Below are 20,604 nucleotides of genomic sequence, written 5' to 3'. Positions count from 1 at the left end.
GACCGGGCACGAGTCAGCTGACGCGCAAGGGTTTGAAGCGGCGCCGCGAGGGAGCGAGACCGCAGTGACAGCGGCGGGCGCTGGTGCCCTGGCTGCTCCGCCGCGCCCGCCGGCGTCCGGCGCTCCCCGCCCCGGGATGGCAGCCCCCGGGGGCTGGGGTGGCTCAGGTGAGGTCGCGGGCGGCGGGCGGCGGGCGGCGGAGTACCCGGGTTCCCTGTCCCGAACTCCCGTGCTGACCTCGCAGCTTTGGGGATTTGGGCTCCTGGAACCCGGGAGGCGGGTGGGCACCAGCTTCCCCGACACGGAGTGGCGGGGCTCCCGACGGCCTTCCCGGACCCAGGCTGTGCTCGGAGGTCCCGAACTCCGACCGCGAGCCGGCCCCGCCAGCTCCTCCGACTCGGGCAGCGAGGTCCCGTTCTGAGCCTCGGCTGCGGCCGCTCAGCTTTGCTGGAACTCGGCGGGCACCGGTTTCTCCATCCCGCCCGAGACTCCCCGGATTTCCTTCCCCCATCCAGGAGGCGGATGCTCCGCTTCTCTAACCCCAGGCCGAGGACTGGGCATTGCCTCCTGGAGCCTCGGCGCCTGACTCTCAGTTCTCCGAACCCATGGAAGCTCAGCTTTCCTGAGTGCAGGCGTGGGGTGCCCGGCCCTATACCCTCAGTCTCCACCTCTCCTGGGGGAGCCTGGAGGAAGGCCCTTCTGTTGATCTTCCCTTGTAGAGCTAGCGGGATACCCTGAAAGGTGTCTCACTGGTAGGGCCTGGGGTGGGTTAGCTATGACCCAGAGAGAGAGGCCGGCCTGCCCTCTGGCTTCCATCCAGCTCTCTTGTAGACAACTGCGAAAGCATCCAACTCCAAAGGGACCGGACCAGCCAGGAGCTGGCCATCCCTGCAGAACAGGTTCTGGCAGTGGCCACAGTCATCTTGGTGGCAGTGCCAGGCAGGGGGGCAGCCAGGTCCTAGAAAGAAGCTGGGTTCTCCCAGTAGGGGTGGTGGTGGGGGTGCCAGGGACAGTTCTGGGCTGCTGTGACCAGCTGTGACCCCAGCAGTTGCGGAAACCTTGGCCCTTCCTCTTAGGCTGGTGGGGATTGAAGGGAACAAGCAGTGCTTAGAATAGCCTCTGTCTCCTGAAGAATTACTGAGATTCGAGCTGAGCTGCATTGTCTCACTCCATTCTGGAAGCATTCTCAGGGTTTTGGCCTCAGGGGGAGACTTTTAAAAAAATTTCCACTTTAAAAAAATTAATTTCAGAAAGAAAGGGAGAGGGAGAGAGAGATAAAACATTAATGATGAGAGAGAATCATTGGCTGCCTCCTGCATGCCTCCTACTGGGCATCGAGCCCGAAACCCGTGCATGTGCCTGACAGGGAAGGGAAGACCAGCTCCTAGTTCATGGGTTGATGCTCAACCACTGAGCCCCAGCACCCAGGCTTTTTTCGTTTTTCAGCTGAGGGAACTGAGACTTAGGAAGGTGCCTGGGGTCCCCCGACCAGGAAGAGGCAGGTCTGGGATTTGGTCCTAGGGCTGTGTGGTTTCCAGGAGCTGGTAGCCTTAATGAAGATGCCATGTTAGCTCACAAACTGACATTGGCCCACGCACAGTGAGTCTTCAGCAAATGCATTCCCTTATTGCCCTACGTGTTGACATTCCCTTCTCCAAGCCTGTGGCTGTGAGAGGATCAGCTGGACAGATCAGCTCATGATGAGTGTGAAGGGTTTTCCAGAAAATACTAGAATGCAGCTGAGTTCCATGTTCATGCCTGGGGTTTGGAGTTGGGGTGTGCCCAGGAGCCTTGAGTGCCCTGTGAGAAGCCAGTGGGAGCAGTTCATTCTCTCCTCACAGATCAACAGGAATAAGGGTGGAATGTCCTGGCATTCTTACCACCTGACATTCTTATCACACTACGAGCCCTGTGATAAAGACTGTGTAAGCATCAAATCCTCAGCTTCCTGTGAGAGATGCTATGCCACATTTTGCAGATGAGAACTTGAGCCCAGAGAGTCTGGAGGCCCTGTCCGTGCCTGTGAGCATCAGGGTCAGGTATCAACTCAGGCCCTTTTGAGTCCCAAACTTGAATTTGCAACCTCCGAGCCGCACTGCTGCATATATTCATGAAACGTAGGTTTCAGATTTCTGAGATCTCCCAGAATGCTTTCTTGCTGGGATGTGGGATCTGCTTTCTTTGGGGAGGTAGGCGGCCTGGGTCCGGTCCCCACTGCTCTCTTCCATTCCCACAGAGGCCGAGCACCTCCCGACCGCCAGCCCCGGGTATGGGACCCAGGCGGGGGCTTCGCCGGCCCCTCCGGCCCCTCTGGAAGAAGAAGACCTCCGCCGCCGTCTCAAGTACTTCTTTATGAGTCCCTGTGACAAGTTTCGGGCCAAGGGCCGCAAGCCCTTTAAGCTGATGCTGCAAGTGGTTAAGATCTTGGTAGTCACTGTCCAGGTGAGACCCGTGGGAGCCCCAGCAGGACTGGTGCTGTGGCCACTGTGTTCCTTGTAGGAGAGTCTGGGAGTCAGAACCTCGTCCTGACCCTGCGGCAGCATAATGACTGTAACAATGGCAGTCATAAGTCAGAAAACCCGCTGAGCTCTAGGTGAGCAGCTCCTTTTAACCTCACACAGGCCCCTATTTTGTAGATGAGGCAGCTGAGGCTCAGCGAGGTGAAGGGATTGGTCCAAAGTCACATGGCAACCAGGCACTGGGATTTGCTGGCACGTGAACCCAGGCAGTCTGGCGCCGTGTTGACCCTCAAAGAGAACTGACCCGGTGGCTGAACAGATACTTGCCCCCTTTCCCATGCCAGGCTCTGTGCTGGGGTCTTGTGATCCCCAGATGAATCAGACCCTGCCCTAGGGCGCTGTGGCTTTGGACATGTGACTGTGCTGCTAATTTCCCCTTGGGAAGGGTTCCAGCACTGTGGTACTTACCCTATAGGTCTGGGTTTAGCATGGAAGTTGGCATCAGGTAAACATTTCATGAACACTAGTTGCTACCCTGAGATATATGAGTGCCACTGTGTGCTATGCATTGGGAACAAATGGTGGGCATGGAGTGGGTCCTCTACTCTTCCTCCATTCATGCATCGAGGGAGGTCCCATCCCAGCAGTGTCAACCCCCTGTCATCCCACCAGCTCATCCTTTTTGGGCTCAGCAACCAGCTGGTAGTGACATTCCGCGAGGAGAACACCATTGCCTTCCGCCACCTCTTCCTTCTGGGCTACTCCGATGGGGCAGATGACACCTTCGCCGCCTATACGCGGGAGCAGCTCTACCAGGCTATCTTCTATGCTGTGGACCAGGTGCGGGCAGCCAAGGGCAGGTGCAGGCAGCCAGGGCAGGTGGGCAGGTGGTGGTGGTGGGGCTGACGGACCCTCCCCTTCTCTGCCTACAGTACCTGATGCTCCCTAATGTGTCGCTGGGCCACTACGCATATGTACGGGGCGGGGGCAGCCCCTGGGCCAATGGCTCAGCCCTGGCCCTCTGCCAGCGGTACTACCACCGCGGCCACGTGGACCCAGCCAATGACACCTTTGACATCGACCCAATGGTTGTCACTGGTGAGTGGACAAGGCAGGGCTGAGCTATTGGGGGTCCCTGGCTGCTGGGATTAAAATCCCAGCTGTACCCTCATCCAGGAGATGGGTTGTCTTGAATATTGATAATTTGATGTATGCAACGTGTCTAGAAGAATGCTTGGCATGTAGAAAGAGCCAGGTGTTATGTTTAATATCATTAATCCACTAAACAGTTAGGGGCTGCAGAGCTCCAGGCCCTAGTGTCTGTTCAGGGAATAGACATACTGGGCCCTGCCCCGGGGAAACGGGGCACAAACAACAAATGCTCAAGTACAAAGTGAATGCGGGCAGGGGTCTCTCAGGGACTCTGGGAGACCTGCCTGTGCCTCCCCCATCCTGTGCCCCTTCCCTGACTCCCTGTCCTCAGATTGCATCCGGGTGGACCCCCCTGAGAGACCCTTTGTGCCCCCCAGTGATGACTTCTCTCTCTCGGACGGCAGCGCCAGTTACAAGAACCTCACGCTCAAATTCCACAAGTACTGCCCGATGGAGGGGGTTGCCCAGGGCGGGGGGAGGCAGGAGGCCAGGTGTCCTTGGGGCCCCCCTGGCAGCCACTTCCCTGAAGGTGGGGGCAGGGCGGGCCAGGCGGATGCCTGCTGAGTGATCACTTCCCTCTGCCAGCTGCAGAGTCAGCATCGGGCAGGAGCGTTGGCACTCTAGGGCCTGAGGGAGCTGTGGAGCTCCCTCCCCCTCACCAGACCCCTCCCCTCAGGCTGATCAACGTCACCATCCACTTCCAGCTGAAGACCATCAACCTTCAAAGCCTGATCAACAATGAGATCCCCGACTGCTACACCTTCAGCATCCTGGTGAGCCCGAGGTGTCCCGAGTAAGAGCATGGACCCAGCCGTGATCTGGGGTGGGGAGCAGGACTTCTGAGCCCCAGGGCTCGGGACCCGTGGCCGAGGGCCGCATGTGGGTGCTGAGAGCCTGGAGCTAGACAGACCATCCTGCAGGCAGGTCTGGGAGCCCGGCCCGTCCAGGCTCACTCTGTATCCCACCACAGATCACGTTTGACAATAAGGCATTCAGCGGACGTGTCCCCATCAGCCTGGAGACCCAGGTCCACATCCAGGAGTGTAAGCACCCCAGTGTCTTCAGGCATGGTGAGTCCTCAAACCCTAGACCAGGGACCCTGACCTACCCGGGGATTTCAACACCCCAGACCAGCAGCAACCAGGGACCCTGACCTACCGAAGGATCCCTGAACCTCAGACCCACACTGACTGAGCTTCTAACTCAGAATAGCCTTGAGCCCGCTGACCAGCCCAAACCAGCCCTGCAGTCCCCTTGGCCTGGCCCGGCCCCAGCCTGGCCTCCGAAGGCCCCAAGCTACCCCGGCTCTACCCAAGGCCCCTCCCCACAGGAGACAACAGCTTCCGGCTCCTGTTTGACGTGGTGGTGATCCTCACCTGCTCCTTCTCCTTCCTGCTGTGTGCCCGCTCCCTGCTCCGTGGCTTCCTGCTGCAGAACGTGAGAGCCATCCCAGCGTCACACGTGCCCAAACCAGCCTTGCCCAGTTCTGGGGCCGTAAGGGCTGTGGGTAGCACGAGGCTCCCGTGCCTGGAAAAGCCCTCACCCCGCCTGCCTCCTGCAGGAGTTTGTGGGGTTCATGTGGCGGCAGCGGGGACGGGCCATCAGCCTGTGGGAGCGGCTGGAATTTGTTAACGGCTGGTACATCCTGCTGGTCACCAGCGATGTGCTCACCATCTCGGGCACCATCATGAAGATCGGCATTGAAGCTAAGGTGGGTCCTGCCCACACCTTGCCCGGGGCCCCGGCGGCCCCTTCCAGACCTTGACGCCTATACTGCCCCCACCGATGCCCACCTGGGGCCACGTTCCCCAGCCAGATGTGGTTGACACTGCTCCCACTCCTAGAACTTGGCCAGCTACGATGTCTGCAGCATCCTCCTGGGCACCTCGACGCTGCTGGTCTGGGTCGGTGTCATCCGCTACCTGACCTTCTTCCACAAGTACAACGTAAGCCTGTGTGGGTGCAGGCCGCAGGCCGGGCCCTCCCTCCGGTTGGCAGCCACACGTCCCCCAGTTCCCACCTCCCAAATTCATACACCTGCGCCGTCACCAGCCCCTGCAGAGGACCCGCCATGAGCCTTTTGGCCGTATACCTGTCCACCCAGCCGTACCTGTCACTGAGTCTGAGCAGGGAGCGTGTGAGCCGCCCCCTCAGCTCCAGGCTCCCTTCTCAGCTCCCCAGCTGTGCCCTCAGCCAGGCCCTGCCCGCTCCGCTCGTGCGCCCTGACGGCCAGGGTTGTGGCCCTGCCCTCATCAGCCACCTGCCCGCTGCAGATCCTCATTGCCACGCTGCGGGTGGCCCTGCCCAGCGTCATGCGCTTCTGCTGCTGTGTGGCTGTCATCTACCTGGGCTACTGCTTCTGCGGCTGGATCGTGCTGGGGCCCTACCACGTGAAGGTAGGGACCAGCGGGGCTGTGGGGTGCACGGCCCCCAGGTGAAGGTTCTCTGGCTCCTTTCCTCCGAGCCCACGTCCCAAGCCTGGTTTATCTCTCACTGACCTGGACGCACTGTGTGACCCTCTGTCCTTTACCAAGAGGTCTGCAGCGGTTCTGTCCACTGACTCTGGCCTTATGACCTTATTGACATGACGACTCTAAATGACCCCATTGTAACTGCTGATATTCTGCCCACTGTCCCTCTGACCCCTGGTAACCCTGGCCTTGACTCTAGGGCACTGTCATTGCATAGTGGGCCCCATTGTAACTACTAGTACTCTGCTGTCCCCTCTGACTCCTGGTGCCCCCGCCCAGCCCCCTCCCTCCCTACAATCCCACTGACTTCACTGCCTGGCCACAGTTCCGCTCGCTGTCCATGGTGTCGGAGTGCCTGTTCTCGCTCATCAATGGGGATGACATGTTTGTGACGTTTGCGGCGATGCAGACGCAGCAGGGCCGCAGCAGCCTCGTCTGGCTCTTCTCCCAGATCTACCTTTACTCCTTCATCAGCCTCTTCATCTACATGGTGTTGAGCCTCTTCATCGCGCTCATCACCGGTGCCTATGACGCCATCAAGGTCAGCCGCGCCTCCCCTCCAGCTTGCCTCCCCATGGGGCCAACGCACATCACACAGCTCCAACCGGGGCTCCGTGTCCCTTGGAGGCCACCACGGGGGGGGGGGGGGGGGGGCGGGGGGGGTCTCAGAGGACATGGCAGGGTGAGGAGAGAAGGACCCAGGGAGAGAATGTGGGAGGCTCTGCAAAGCCAAAGGAAATGGTGGCTGGAAATTAGGGGTCACAGGTGGGACTGATGTCATGGCTTACCTGCCACCTTCTCAGTTTGATCAGGTGAGCTCCGGCCAGGTAGGGTTCTCGAGTCGGCTTTTACCAATAGGGACACCAGGTCGCAGAGTTTCAGTGACTTACCAAGGTCAGCAACTGAGGGGTGAAACCAGGCCCAACCAGGAAGCCTTGCTCCTGACCCTCTGTCCTGTGGGGGGCAGACAGTGGGGGCAGAGCAGAATGTGCGGGTGGCAGGTAGGCAGGATTCTTTTAGCCAACGTGTCCAAGGGCCTGTTGTGAGCCAAGCCCTGTGCTGGGCCAGGCCTCTAGGAAACAAGGTGAGGTGTACACAGGCTGCCCAGAGCTAGTGGGCAAGACGGATAATGCATGAGCAGGAGTATGATCACTGCCGGTGAGAGCTAGGAAGCAAGCAAAGTCTCTAGAATGTGCTGTTCAATACGAGCCTCTAACCTCATGGGACTATTTAAATTTTGATTTTAATTAAAATGAAATACAATTCCAAAATTCAGTTCCTCACTCACACCATCCACACATCAAGTGCCCAGGAGCCCATGTGGCTAGCGGCTTCCTGATTGGACACCCTAGAATCAAACCTTTCCGTCATCTCAGAAAGTTCTAGATTGAGAGGTGGGATCCCAAGAGAGGGAGCACCAGGGGGAAGGAGCACCTGGAGCAAAGGCCACGTAGCCAGAAGGAACTTGGGGAAGAGATGGTGGCTCCCTCCGAGGCCGAGGGCAAAGGCTGGGCTTGCTGAACGCTGCGGTGTCCACGCACTGAGGAGTAGATGGGCGCCACCTGACCCAGGGGCGGGGTCGCACATCCCAGCATCCAGGAGTCGGGGAGGTCTTCCTGGAGTCAGACCTTGACGCACAAGGGCCCAGAGGTGGGAGCCGCTCGGAACAGCGAGGAGACCCAGATGGCGGAGGAGGAGGTGGGGGAGGGCAGATTCAAGGAGCCCCGTGCACGCCGGCCACCCCGCATCTCTCCGCAGCACCCCGGCAGCACGGGCGTGGAGCCCAGCGAGCTGCAGGCCTACATCGCGCAGTGCCAGGACAGCCCCACCTCCGGCAAGTTCCGCCGCGGGAGCGGCTCGGCCTGCAGCCTGTGCTGCTGCGGCCGGAGCAGGAGCAGGTTCGATCCCCCGGGAACGGGGAGGGCTGGGCTGCCGGGGAACTGCCGCCTGCCCGCCCCCTGACACTGCCCTCCTCCAGGGACGCCTCGGAGGAGCGACCGCTGCTGGTGAACTGACCCGGACCCGGACCGGGACCGCGGAGAGCCGGGCTGGCCATTCTTAGGGTTGGCGTTTAGGACTGGCTCTCGCACCCTGTGCAGGCGTGGGCCACCGGGTCGGACAAGCGTAGGGTGGATGTTAAATAAAAAAGGAAAATACACGTCGTGGTCCCATTTCTAGCGGGAGGTGCATTCCAAGACCCCCTCTTCTTCAGCCCCTTTAAGGCGTCGCCACACTCGGCCTGGCCCCGGGCCTTCCCAGCGGCGGGGCGGGGCTTCGAGCGCCTTCGGCGAATAACTTAAAGGGGCCGCGCTGGGGGGCGACTCCAGCGGCGTTGGCAGAGTGCGTCCCGGCTGCGGCCTCCGGGTGAGTCCGGGTTTCCGTCCCCCCCTTTGGGGGTTGTGAGCGAGTCCTCGGCTTTCCCAATGTCCTCCGCCGACCTCTGGTAGCCCCCGACTTCCCGATGCTCATTCCCCGGTTTCCGGCAGGTGTTTCCGCACCGGGAGCCAGGTGTTCCCTAAAGTGGGAGGGGACTAGTCCCATCCACCCACCCCGCCCTGAAGCTGCCAGGTAATGTCTCAAGGGTCCAATTACCTTAAACTCCCATTAATACTCTAGCGAAGCCAGAAGCATTCGCAGCCTCGGAAAAGTCGCAGTAATTTTCCAGCATTCCTCGTATCTGCCACGGAGCCGGCGCGCTCGTTCCCGAACGAACCCAGGGACGTGCGCACCAGCTCCCGGGTTTCCCAGCAATAGTTCTGTCCTCAGAATCTCAGTGGTTTTTCACTGTCCCCAGTAATCCCGGCGTCGCCAGCAATGCCGCCAGCATCGAAGTCCCAGGGATGCTGTTTACTATCACGTGACAGTAGATCTCCAGCATCAGCCAGTAAGGTCTTGGGAGCCCACTCACTCCGAGCCCCAGGACCCTTCCAAGACCTCGGCACCCTCCAAGACCCCTCGTTATATTGTAAATCAGAAGACGCCTTCATCAACAAGCCCAATTTATTTGGAGTCCTCGTCATTTTCGCCAGCGCTAGCGGGCCCAGAGGAACTCTTGCTTCTCAAATTCTGGGGCCCAATATGGTGGCAGTCTCCCTTATTTATATATTTTTCAGCTCCTTGTTTTCCAAATTTGGAACTAGACTTCTGGACCTTCAGAGAAAAAGTTCTGTGTGCTGGGACAGGGCGGTGAGACCATATCTCAAGGCCTGGCCTGGCTTCAGCACTGACAGTTCTGTCTGGGGCAGAGTTTATGGCAGGGGTGGGCAAACTTTTTGACTCGAGGGCCACAATGGGTTCTTAAACTGGACCGGAGGGCTGGAACAAAAGCATGGATGGAGTGTTTGTGTGAACTAATATAAATTCAAAGTAGACATCATTACATAAAAGGGTACGGTCTTTTTTTTTTTTTTTAGTTTTATTCATATCAAACGGGCCGGATCCGGCCCGCGGGCCGTAGTTTGCCCACGGCTGGTTTATGGCCTCTCTGGAATGGGGAGTAGTCTTATTTTCTCTATTATTTAAGCAAGCAAACGTTTACAGAAGCCAGAATAGCAGTTTTTACCCAAGATGGAGGTTACTATGCTTCACCCTTGGGTAGGAGCTCCCAGCAGGGTAGGAGCTCCCAGCAGCACCCCCACGAGCCCCAGGGCAGGCTTGAGCCAGGAGCCAGGCATTTTCCCCGACCCCTTAGCTTAGGCTCTAGTTTTCGCGGGGGGTCAGGATGGATTAATCCCATAGGGTAGAGGCCGGCGTGAAGGAGCCGTGCCCTTGGGGAACCCGGGCGCTGGTTGCTGATAGTGGGTGCCCGGCGGCAGCCCTTTGGCCCTAGGGTGGGGGTTGGACAGGTAGAGCGGCTGGTCGCCCAGGTGCGTAAGTGAAGAGAGCCAGGCGGGACCGGAGACACGCCTCACTCCCTAGTCCGACCCGAGGTCAATTTGCCCCACCCCTCGGCCCCGCCGCGCCCCTCTAGTTCTCCCCCACCCAGGCTGCGGGTACGAAGGGGCGGGGCTTGTGGCAGGGGAGGGGCGGGCCCAGAGTGACGGGTTCCTCCTGCTTCTTGATTCCCAGGACTCTGGGCTACCAAACCTGTCGACCTGCCAGAAACAGCTGGTGGAGGCCCCTCTGCATGCAAGAATGGTAAAGCTCCGAGGTTGCGAGGCTCAGCGGGGACTACAACTCCCGACGTGCTCAGCGCGGCCGCAAGAACTGGGCTGTGTTCAGGCGGAACTATATTTCCCGGCGTGCACCGCGCGCGGACGGCAGAGCCGCCGGGAAGAGTCGCGCCGCCTCCTACCCCCGCCCTGGGGGGGAGTCGCGCTGTCCCATTCTGCAGATGGAGACACAGAAGACAGGGGCCGCTGTGAACGTCTCGGGTGTGGACGTAGCGCAGTGGGATGGGGTCCAGGACGTCCTGGCCCCGGGGAGGCTCGGTGGGGCGGGTTTGCGATGCGCAGCAAGTGCCATTCGTCCCGCAGGTGCTGGGCGTGATGATCGGGGCCGGAGTCGCCGTGCTGGTCACTGCCCGTGCTCATCCTCCTGCTAGTGCGGAGCTTTCGAGTGCCGAGTGAGGACCCCGCGGCCCCCTCTGGGAGGGCTGCGTTTGTGGGGAGCTGAAATGCCGGGTCCGGAGGCAGTCGGGATTGGACCGGCTAGGGTCTGCACGCAGTTGCTCTCTCTCTGGCCGCGTGGCGTCTGCGCAGAGCTGAGTGCCCCCTCCCCTGATCCTAGAAACCCCCGCCCCGGAGGGCCCGCGGTACCGATTCCGGAAGAGGGACAAAGTGCTTTTCTATGGCCGGAAGATTATGCGGAAGGTGAGTCCAGGACCAACAGGCTGCCGCTGGCCACGCAGAAGCCCTGCCCTTCACTTAGTCACAACTCCTGTAAACCCGTCCTCCTTGGTTAAGGACTTAGGCATCTGACACCCCTCGTCCCCAGGGTCTGAGCTAGCAGCTGACTGTTCTTCCCCTTAATTGTGCTAGGTGTCACAGTCCACTTCCTCCCTGGTGGACACCTCCGTCTCCGCCGCTTCCAGGCCACGCATGAAGAAGAAACTCAAGATGCTGAACATTGCCAAGAAGTAAGGCTGTGCGGAGTGCCCCTGGCTCCAGGGCGCCCTCATGGGCCGTTTGAGTGATCAGCCCATGTGTCTCCAGTTTCTTTCTACCCCGTGGGCCATCTTGGGAGTCTTCACATCAGAGAGGCCATCCCTGAGCTGCCTCACACCAGACAGGCCGTCCCCCTAGGCTATCTCAGAGATACTCCCCTCCCAGCCACGCCTCTCCCTAGAGGTTATCTCTGAGCTATTTGCTCTTCCGTCAGTATCTCTGACACCTTGTGGGGTCTCTCTCTGGGGTTTCTAGGTAGGCTGTTTCATGGGTCTCCTCACACAGGGGTGCCGCGTTGGGGTTTTCTCAGGTGGAAGAGCTATCTGTAGGCTCTGTTCTCCCGGGTTATCTGAGCAGACTTGCTACCTCAGAAAACATCTCTCCATGTCACCTACCTTGGAGTTCTTCCCTCATAAGGAGGCTGTGTCAGGGATTGTGTTCCCTGGGAGTTATCTCTAGAGTCTTCTTGCACGAGAAATACAGGAAGGACATTTAGGGGTGCCTGTCATTAGCAGGGACGCCCTCAGGGTCTGAGGAAGGCTCTTCCAGGGATCTTTTTAAGTTGCGAGCTGGCTCTGGGGTCTCCTAACATCATGGAATCCACTTCATGAGATATGAAGGTCTGTCTCAGGGCTGTCCATGACCAACATGTCCTATCATATGACTTTCTGTGACTTGTGAGGGCTGTCTCTAGTTCTCCATGATCAGATACCGTATCTCGAGTCTCCACATCTCAGTGTCTTCACACCCTTGAAAAGCTGCCCTGATGTTGTCATGACCATCAGAGGGCTATCTCAGGAATCTGACCTGGGGAAGGGCTAGCCCAAGGGCCTCCCTGTTCAGATGAGGAGCTCTATCTGGATTTCTCTATATCATGGAATTTAACTCGGAATTGCTCATACTAGGGTCTATCTCAGGTATCTTGTGACCAGTGTGAAGGCTGTCAGAGCAGTAACTGACATGCGGGGAAGGGCTCTCCCAGGTCTATGAATAGCAAAGAGGCTATACCTGGATTCTCCACATGGAATGAGTGCTGCCTCAGGGTTCTCTGAGACCTGGGAGGAAGGATTAGCTCAGGGACCTTATAAAGAACAGAGCGGCTGTATCTGAAGTCTCCTCATATAATGGAAGTTACGCCAGGGGTCTGCCTACACTAGAAGGGCTATCTCAGGAGTCTGGTGTGTGATTGCTGGAAGGACTATGTCAGGGGTCCCATGACGAACAGGTGTTTTTTCTAAAGTCTGCCCGTGTCTTAGAAGCTATGCCAGGGGTCTAACTAGAGGGTCCATTTCAGGGGCCTATGACTAGTGGAGGAGTGATCTCAGGGTTTTTCTGTATAGGGCCAGGTAGTAAACATCTTAGGCTGTGCAGGCCACATACAACTCTGCTATAACTATTCAACTCTGTTGTAGCATGAAAATAGCCAGACGTACAAAAAAGAAATGGGGGCCTGATTTGGCCAGTAGGCCAGAATTTGCTGATCCCTGTTTCTGTGACTCAGGAGAAAGGGTATATGGGGCTCTCAGGTCTGCCCATGCCTTCTCCCTGCTCGCCCCCATACCTCTCTCCTCCCACCAGGATCCTCCGCATCCAGAAAGAGACCCCAACACTGCAGCGGAAGGAGCCCCCGCCTGCCGTGCTGGAGGCTGACCTGACCGAGGGCGACCTGGCCAACTCCCACCTGCCCTCCGAGGTGCTCTACATGCTGAAGAACGTTCGGTCAGTGTCGGAGTGCAGGCTGGGGCTGCAGAGCCGGGTGCTGACCTGACCTGCGTTCCTCCTCCCCTCCCCCATCCCACAGGGTGCTGGGCCACTTCGAGAAGCCGCTCTTCCTGGAGCTCTGCCGGCACATGATCTTCCAGCGGCTCAGCCAGGGTGACTACGTCTTCCGGCCAGGCCAGCCAGATGCCAGCATCTATGTGGTGCAGGACGGGCTGCTGGAGCTCTGCCTGCCAGGGCCTGTACGTGCTGCCCGAAGGGGGATGCAGGGAGACAAGCAGTGATGCAGTGGCCACTGGGGACAGGCACTGCTGTTGGTCGTAGGGCTGGTGGTCTGGAGATGTGCAGGCAGGAGTTGGGAGCAGATGCCCGAGGGTATCTGGGGTGGTCAGTGGTTGCAGTTAGTTATGGGCAAGAAGTGGGTGCTGGTCAGAAGGTCCGGTGGGGTCAGAGATCGGGGCATCAGTGATCACGGGTGGGTGAGTGTGAGGGCCAGTGGTGTGGTTGGAGATGGCATGCTGGTTGGCAGCCCTGGTCACTGCCCTGACTCCCACCCCCGTGTGTTACAGGATGGGAAGGAGTGTGTGGTGAAGGAGGTAGTCCCCGGGGACAGTGTCAACAGCCTTCTGAGCATCCTGGATGTCATCACTGTGAGTGACCAGTTTGGGGTGGCAAGGCGGCTGGGGCTCAGCGCCACACCCAGTGGACCGGGTTGGAGAGGCCCCGGTCTCCCGATGCTGCTGGCGGTTCCTCCAGGCACTAGAGTTAGGAAGAGCTGGGGGAGCAGTGAGGACTCTCAGCCCCTGACCCTGATTCTCCTCATATCCCTGCATCCCCAGGGTCACCAGCACCCCCAGCGTACAGTGTCTGCCCGCGCAGCCCGAGACTCCACTGTACTGCGGCTGCCGGTGGAGGCCTTCTCTGCAGTTTTCACCAAGTACCCCGAGAGCCTGGTGCGGGTGGTGCAGGTCAGCAGGCCGTCCCCCTCCCTCGTCACAGGCGCCCGCGGGCTGGGACCCAGCAGTCTCTCAGGCTGTGCTGTTAGCCCTGAGCAGCCAGACCCTGTGCTGCCCGACTCCTCCCATTAGCTGTCTTGACCCATCTCCCCAGGCTTCTGCCACCTCATGTGGGTTCCTCACTGGAGCCTCTGTGGCTCTGCTCTCCCCTCAGTGCTCCCAACCTTGGTCTTGGCTCCAGCCAGCCTCCTCCCCACTGTGGCCCCACCCCTTTAATGCTCCCTCTCAACTTTCTTTGGCCCCTCTGCTGTCTCACTTGCTTCCTGGCCCTACCCCTCTTCTGGCTCCGCCCCTGCTGACCACGCCCCTGCAGATCATCATGGTGAGGCTGCAGCGAGTCACCTTCCTGGCCCTCCACAACTACCTGGGTCTGACCAATGAGCTCTTCAGCCATGTGAGTCGCTCAGAGAGCACGGGATGGGGGTGGGTTGGAAGGTGCAGCGGCGCTGCCTCCCGGGATCTGCGATAACGGTGCTCTCTGCCCCCAGGAGATCCAGCCCCTGCGCCTCTTCCCCAGCCCCGGCCTCCCAGTTCGCACCAGCCCCGTCCGAGGCTCCAAGCGTGTTGGCAGCACCTCGGCAACCGAGGAGCCTCGGGAGGCCCCTGGCCGGCCACCTGACCCCACTGGGGCCCCTCTGCCTGGACCTGCAGGTGCCTGACATGACCCACGCTGGAGCCCCAGTGGCCTCTTAGCTGGTCCCCCAGGGACCTGTGGCCTCAGTTCTGTAGACCAAGCATGTCAAACTCGCGGCCTGCGGGCCACATGGCTCGTTTATTTGGCCGTGTTAGCCTTTGTTTGACATGCTCGCTGTAGACCCATTGGAAGTACCTTTCCTAGTCTCCTAGTCCCCAGGGACTCTGAGTTGACTGCTCCCCAGGCCCCCTTCAGTTCCCCACCCCCAGTGGTAGGAGCCTGAACACATGTCTCCCTCAGGGGACCTGGTGAAGCCCACATCCCTGGAAGCCCCCTCGGCCCCCCTGCTGAGCCGCTGCATCTCCATGCCAGTGGACATCTCAGGTCTGGGGCCTTGGGCCGGGAGGGGGAGGCATCGAACTTCTGGGTTGGATTGCAGGCTGGCCAGTCTTTATTTTTCTTATCTGTCAAATGGAAACCCTGGCAGCACTTTCTGCTGACTTTTTCATGGGTGCTTATTGAATGATGCCCTCCCAGCTGTGGTGAGGATCGAGGAGTGCAGTCATTGGTTAGTCACGTCGCACGGGTTGGCAGTTGTGGTCAGTCTTGTCTCTGTTGCTTTTATTGTCCCCTGCCCACTGCAGGCTTGCAGGGAGGTCCCCGCTCAGACTTCGACATGGCATATGAGCGTGGCCGGATTTCCGTGTCTCTGCAAGAAGAGGCTTCAGCGGGGCCCCAGGTAGTCCCTGTCCGGGTAAGGCCCTGCCCTCTCTGCCCTTCCCCTGGCGGAGGCCCCTGAGGAGGAAAGTTGGGTGGGAGCAGGGAGGTCACAGGCCCTGTCCCATGTAGACTCCCACTCAGGAGCCCCGGGAGCAGCCGGCAGGTGCCTGCGAGTACAGCTACTGTGAGGATGAGTCAGCCACCGGCGGCTGCCCCTTCGGGCCCTACCAGGGCCGCCAGACCAGTAGCATCTTTGAGGCGGCAAAGCGGGAGCTGGCCAAGTTGATGCGGATTGAGGTGGGTGGCCTTGGCCCAGGAGCTGGGGGACTAGGTGGAGGCGGCGGGGGGCGGGCCTGGCTGGACCAGTCTCAACCTCCGTCCCTCCCTAGGACCCCTCCCTCCTGAACAGCCGAGTCTTGCTACATCATGCCAAAGCCGGCACCATCATCGCCCGCCAGGGGGACCAGGTGAGGCTGACCCCTGACCTTTAAACATACAACTGTGACCTGAGACCCCTCTGGTCTCTGATCCTTGTTCTTTGACCCCACATGTAAAACTCTTAGTCTATGATTTCCAGTCCCTGACCCTCGGATCCTACGACTGACCCCCAGCTCACGCACCCCTTATCCTCTGGACCAAGCATGTCAAACTTTCGGCCCATGGGCCTTGTTTATTTGGCCCATGTTAGCCTTTGAGTTTAACATGCTTGCTCTGGACCAATCAGTCTCTGACCTCCAACACTTTTTTCTAAGACCCCAGCCCCTAGATCTGTTGCCTGCCTTGGCCTTTCCTGCAACCTGTTTTCTGAGCTTTTGGTTCTGTAATACACCCTGATGGTTTTGGCCCCTGCTGGGCAGTTGATAAATGTGTACGAATTGGAATCAGGACCCAGAGGCCATGAACTGGCCCCAGGAGCTGGACTTCAGTGCCTGCTGGTAGCACCTGGAGGTTTGGAAACTGCCCCATGAACCCCTCTAGTCTCCGTTTGGGGGCACTGAGGCCGTGATCTCATATCAGGAAGCACAGGAAGGGGGTTCTGGAGGGAGGGGCTAGATTAAAGCCCGGACTCTGGCCAGATGCCCTGTGTGATCTTGGGCACGTCATCTAGGAAGTCCTCTGCTTCCTCATCTGTGGGTGGAAGCACTGCAGGAACTGCCAGCAGCGTGACAGAGGAAGTAGTCGGAGCTGCCTAAGGGTTGCAAGGGTGACAAGCCCAGGGAAGGGTGTGGAGCAGCAGCTCAGGGTGACGCAGAGGGCAGCATGGCATAGGTACCGGGACTGAGCACTGCTTGGGCGGAATGTGGGGCGCCTGGCCTGTTGGCTGGCTGATGCAGCTGTCGCCCCAAAGCTGCTTACTGCCGGGTTGGGCTCCTTTCTGCAGAGGGAGTTGGGTGATGCTTTTGCCAGCTGTTTGTGGTTTTGGGGAATGAGCTGAGAAAGTGCGGTCCTACCATGGCTCCTGCGGGGGCACTTGGGCCCTGCTGACCTGGGAGACCCTGTTGGGCTCAATGCAGCCGTGGATGCTAATGGATCGCTCGGGGTCTTCTCAGGAGCTTTGTTAGGGATGTGACTGTGCCTCTCTCTGAAATGTCACACTGATGGCTTTCCACCTGGGAGAACGTTGCCCTCAGCAGACATTTGGTAATGTAGAGGCGTTTTTATTGACTTGGGAGGGTGCTCCTGGCGTCTAATGGTTCGAGGCCAGGGATGCGAGAACACACAGGACAGCCCCCCAGCAGAATGTCAGTAACGCCAAGGCTGAGAACTCTGCTTTGCACAGATATTTCTCAAAGTGTGTTTCGTGACACACCTGCACCACAAGGGTTCCGCGGCCAATAGGTTTGGGAAACGCCGGCTGCTGTATCTCTTTGTGGAAGTCCATTGAACAACGTTAGCATATTTATGGCTCTGAGGAGTCCTGCAGTAGAGAAACTTGCTTCCCGACCTGGTGGCAAATGGCAGCCTCATGTCAGTAACGTCCATTCACATCCCAGACCCAGCCAGAAATCGTCTTAGGCGGTTCCAGCGCGTGTGTGTCTCCGGGGCCGGCCCTCCCAGGGGTCCTTGCAGTGTTTTGGTGCTCACTGGAGCTTTGTGAGGTGCCAGACAGGTTGCTATGTTGGGTGAAGAAGAAATCTGTCCATATCTGTGTGGTTTCACTTCCTTGTTTATCAAAGGTTGGAAAAGGGAGGTGTCCGGGGAGGCAGGCCAACCAGAGAGGAAGGAGAGGGGCACCTGTTCGTACTTAGTATTTGCTGTGTCTCAGGTCCTGCTGGACAGATGTCCCAGGCCCCCTGTAGCAGCTGCAGAGGCGGAAAAACCAGGCCTCTGCCCCTGCGAAGCCCACAGTTCTGACGGACATTCCATTCAGAGGACGTAAGACCCTATGTGCTTAGTGCATAGATAGGAGGAGCTGTTCTCGGCCCTACAGACTCTGGCTCGGGGGCAGCATCTCTGAGGACGTGACCTGCAGCTAAGAAGGAGGTGGGAGGGAGGGAAGTGTAAGGGGAGGAAAGAGCATTCTGAGCAGAGGGAACGCTTGTGCCAATTACTTGCTGGGTGAGAAGTAATGCGTCGTTTTCTAGAAACCAAGGATGTCAGCAGGCATGGAGGGGAACAAGGAACGGGGAACAGGGGATTTTTCATTTTTGGTGATAGTTTTATTGAGATATAATTCACATGCTGTGCAGTCCACCCATTAAAGAGTGTGCTTCGGTGGTTTTTAGTTTATTCACAGAGTTGCACAGTCCATTTTAGAACGTTTTTGTCACCTTGAAAAGAAATCCCATACACTGTAGCTGTCAGTCTCCTGCCTCCTCACCCACCCACCCACCCCATGCCCTAAACAGCTCTAGTCTTACTTCTATCCATTGGCCTGTTCTGGACACTTCATGTACATGGGATCACATGCTCTGTGGGCTTCCAACTGAGCATCATGTTTGCAAGGCTCAGTCCTGCTGAAGCACGTGTAGTGCGTCTCTCCTTTTTATGTCCAAATAACGTTTCACTGTGTGGACATTCGGCCTTTTGCTGATCCATTCCTCTGGTGATGCACATCTGGGTTATTTTCTGCCTCTTGGCTATGATGCATAATGCTGCTATGGACACTTACGCACACATGTCCATGTGGACATGAGTTTCATTTCTGTTGGGTAGATACCTAGGAGTCAAATGGCTGGGTCATACGGCAGCTCTGCTTTTAACTCTCTGAGACCGTTTTCCAGTGGCTGCACCCTGTCCTCTCCCTGCCCACCTGATGTATGAGGTTCTGGTTTCTCCACATTCTCTTTAACATTTTTTTTTTAAATATATTTTATTGATTTTTTACAGAGAGGAAGGGAGAGAGATAGAGAGTTAGAAACATCGATGAGAGAGAACCATCGATCAGCTGCCTCCTGCACATCTCCTACGGGGGATGTGCCTGCAACCCAGGTACACGCCCTTGACCGGAATCGAACCTGGGACCCTTCAGTCCGCAGGCCGACGCTCCATCCACTGAGCCAAACCGGTTTCGGCTCTTTAACATTTTTTGATCCTAGCTCTCCTAGTGAGTGTGAAGTGGCATCTCATTTTGGTTTTGATTTGCATTTCCCTAATGAGTCATGATCTTTTCATGTGCTTATCTCTCTTATATTCAGATCCTTTGTCCATTTTTAAATTGGGTTATTTGTTTTATTATTGAGTTATAAGATTTCTTTATATAGTCTGAATTCAAGACCCTTAGTAGGCCATATGACTTGCAGATATGTTCTCCCGTACTGTGACTTGTCCATTTACTTTCTTGATAATGTCCTTTGAAGTTCAAAAGTTTTATTTTGTTGCTTATGCAACAAAAATCCATTATCAAATTCAAGGTCATGAAAATGGATCCCTGTATTTTCTTTGAAGAGTTTTATAGTTTTAATTCTTACATTCATGTTTTTAATCCATTTTGATGTGGTGTAAGGTGAGGATCCAACTTTATTCTTCCCTGCGGCTATCCAATTGCCCAGAAGAGCAAAGAGGATTGAAGCCACACCCCCTACTTGGCCAATGCTTGCAGCCTCTTGCTGGCTGTGTTGGAAAGAATTCATGGGCCATAATCTGGGCTTAAGAGTTTGGTGATCCATTAGCAATGTCTGCCCTGGGAGCTGAATAATATGGAGATGTGTGTGTGTGTGTGTGCAAAGCCTTCACCTCCTCCTCTGCTTCCGGTGGGTGAACTGACCTGAGTTGGGGTGGAAGTGTTGGCTCTGTGCCCATCTCCTGGTGCCTGCCCGTAGGATGTGAGCCTGCACTTTGTGCTCTGGGGCTGCCTGCACGTCTACCAGCGCATGATCGACAAGGCTGAGGACGTGTGCCTGTTCGTAGCACAGCCGGGTGAGCTGGTCGGGCAGCTGGCTGTGCTCACCGGGGAGCCCCTCATCTTCACGCTGCGAGCCCAGCGGGACTGCACTTTCCTGCGGATCTCCAAGAGCGACTTCTATGAGTATGACTGGGCCCTGTGTTGGGGGGCCCTGACTCCCTTCTGCCAGGGAGAAACCACGCCCCTGAAGGCTTACACCTGAACAGGGGGGCTTTGGGCCCTTCCAGCCCCACCTCCCTCAGGGCAGCTCCAGGACACCCCGAGCCCCTGCTCCCCGTCCTGCCTCTGCAGGATCATTCGCGCACAGCCCAGTGTGGTGCTGAGTGCCGCGCACACGGTGGCGGCGAGGATGTCCCCCTTCGTGCGCCAGATGGACTTCGCCATCGACTGGACCGCCGTGGAGGCCGGACGCGCGCTGTACAGGTGCCGCCCCGCCCCCCGCCCCCCTCCCCCACTCCGCCGCCCAGGCCCGGCCTCGGACCGGCGGGAGCCCGCATGACGCACACCCCACCCAGGCAGGGCGACCGCTCCGACTGCACCTACATCGTGCTCAACGGGCGGCTGCGCAGCGTCATCCAGCGCGGCAGCGGCAAGAAGGAGCTGGTGGGCGAGTACGGCCGCGGGGACCTGGTCGGAGTGGTGAGCGCGCCCACGGCCCCTGACCTCTGACCCCTCCCTGTCCCGTTTTCTCCCGCCCCCCAACACGCACCGTCCGGGTGATCTGCCCGGGTGGGGCACACCGTGACCTCGCCCGGTCCGTTTCTCCCGGGCCTGTCCGCGGGCGGGGGTGGGGAACCCATCGGGATGGCGCTGACCTGTCACCAGACCTCCCACAGTAACCCTTTGAGGGAGCCCCCACACATTCACCCTCGCCACAACGGGAAGCAGCATGCGGTCATCGTGGGGTACTATACTGTTTTTGTGCGGTATATTACTCATGTCCCCGGGTAATTCATGAAAATAACTGATAGTTATATCTTATT

General features: G+C 58.1%; 2 protein-coding genes across 3 annotated transcripts in view; both read left to right on the top strand.

The window, feature by feature from the left end:
* On the top strand, window positions 1-8,240 carry MCOLN1 (mucolipin 1). 2 transcript variants are annotated; one of them, XM_006104857.2, is made up of 14 exons: window positions 1-167; window positions 2,237-2,442; window positions 3,132-3,299; window positions 3,392-3,557; window positions 3,943-4,051; window positions 4,288-4,384; window positions 4,582-4,681; window positions 4,942-5,048; window positions 5,173-5,322; window positions 5,456-5,557; window positions 5,885-6,007; window positions 6,408-6,623; window positions 7,841-7,980; window positions 8,061-8,240. In XM_006104857.2, exons 1-14 carry the CDS (start codon window positions 137-139, stop codon window positions 8,095-8,097), a joined length of 1,752 nt encoding a protein of 583 aa, XP_006104919.1. In that variant the 5' UTR covers window positions 1-136; the 3' UTR covers window positions 8,098-8,240. The 2 variants fall into 2 exon arrangements, with proteins under 2 accessions (XP_006104919.1, XP_014302607.1); XM_014447121.1 differs by lacking the exon at window positions 1-167 and adding an exon at window positions 2,096-2,117.
* A 1,995-nt stretch (window positions 8,241-10,235) lies between these two features.
* The window catches only part of PNPLA6 (patatin like phospholipase domain containing 6), a 19,640-nt gene continuing 9,271 nt past the window's right edge, over window positions 10,236-20,604 (top strand). The window contains 19 exon segments of the mRNA XM_023746009.1: window positions 10,236-10,504; window positions 10,506-10,605; window positions 10,607-10,646; window positions 10,811-10,893; window positions 11,062-11,159; window positions 12,766-12,906; window positions 12,989-13,148; window positions 13,476-13,556; window positions 13,746-13,874; window positions 14,236-14,316; window positions 14,411-14,573; window positions 14,857-14,940; window positions 15,201-15,310; window positions 15,406-15,573; window positions 15,666-15,743; window positions 19,539-19,744; window positions 19,913-20,044; window positions 20,137-20,289; window positions 20,458-20,568. Of these exon segments, the coding sequence (XP_023601777.1) occupies window positions 10,416-10,504; window positions 10,506-10,605; window positions 10,607-10,646; window positions 10,811-10,893; window positions 11,062-11,159; window positions 12,766-12,906; window positions 12,989-13,148; window positions 13,476-13,556; window positions 13,746-13,874; window positions 14,236-14,316; window positions 14,411-14,573; window positions 14,857-14,940; window positions 15,201-15,310; window positions 15,406-15,573; window positions 15,666-15,743; window positions 19,539-19,744; window positions 19,913-20,044; window positions 20,137-20,289; window positions 20,458-20,568 (2,207 nt within the window). The 5' untranslated portion in view covers window positions 10,236-10,415.

The sequence above is a fragment of the Myotis lucifugus genome, unplaced genomic scaffold, assembly GCF_000147115.1.
Source record: "Myotis lucifugus unplaced genomic scaffold, Myoluc2.0 scaffold_615, whole genome shotgun sequence".
Classification (NCBI taxonomy): Eukaryota; Metazoa; Chordata; class Mammalia; order Chiroptera; family Vespertilionidae; genus Myotis; species Myotis lucifugus.
The sequence above is the reverse complement of the archived record's forward strand: the minus strand, read 5'-3'. Positions and strand labels throughout refer to the sequence as shown.

Coding starts and splice junctions, on each gene's coding strand:
- MCOLN1 (XM_006104857.2), top strand. CDS start 137: ATGGCAGCCCCCGGGGGCTGGGGTGGCTCAG. Junction 168..2,236: donor CGGGGGCTGGGGTGGCTCAG/GTGAGGTCGCGG, acceptor CCATTCCCACAG/AGGCCGAGCACCTCCCGACC. Junction 7,981..8,060: donor TGCGGCCGGAGCAGGAGCAG/GTTCGATCCCCC, acceptor GCCCTCCTCCAG/GGACGCCTCGGAGGAGCGAC.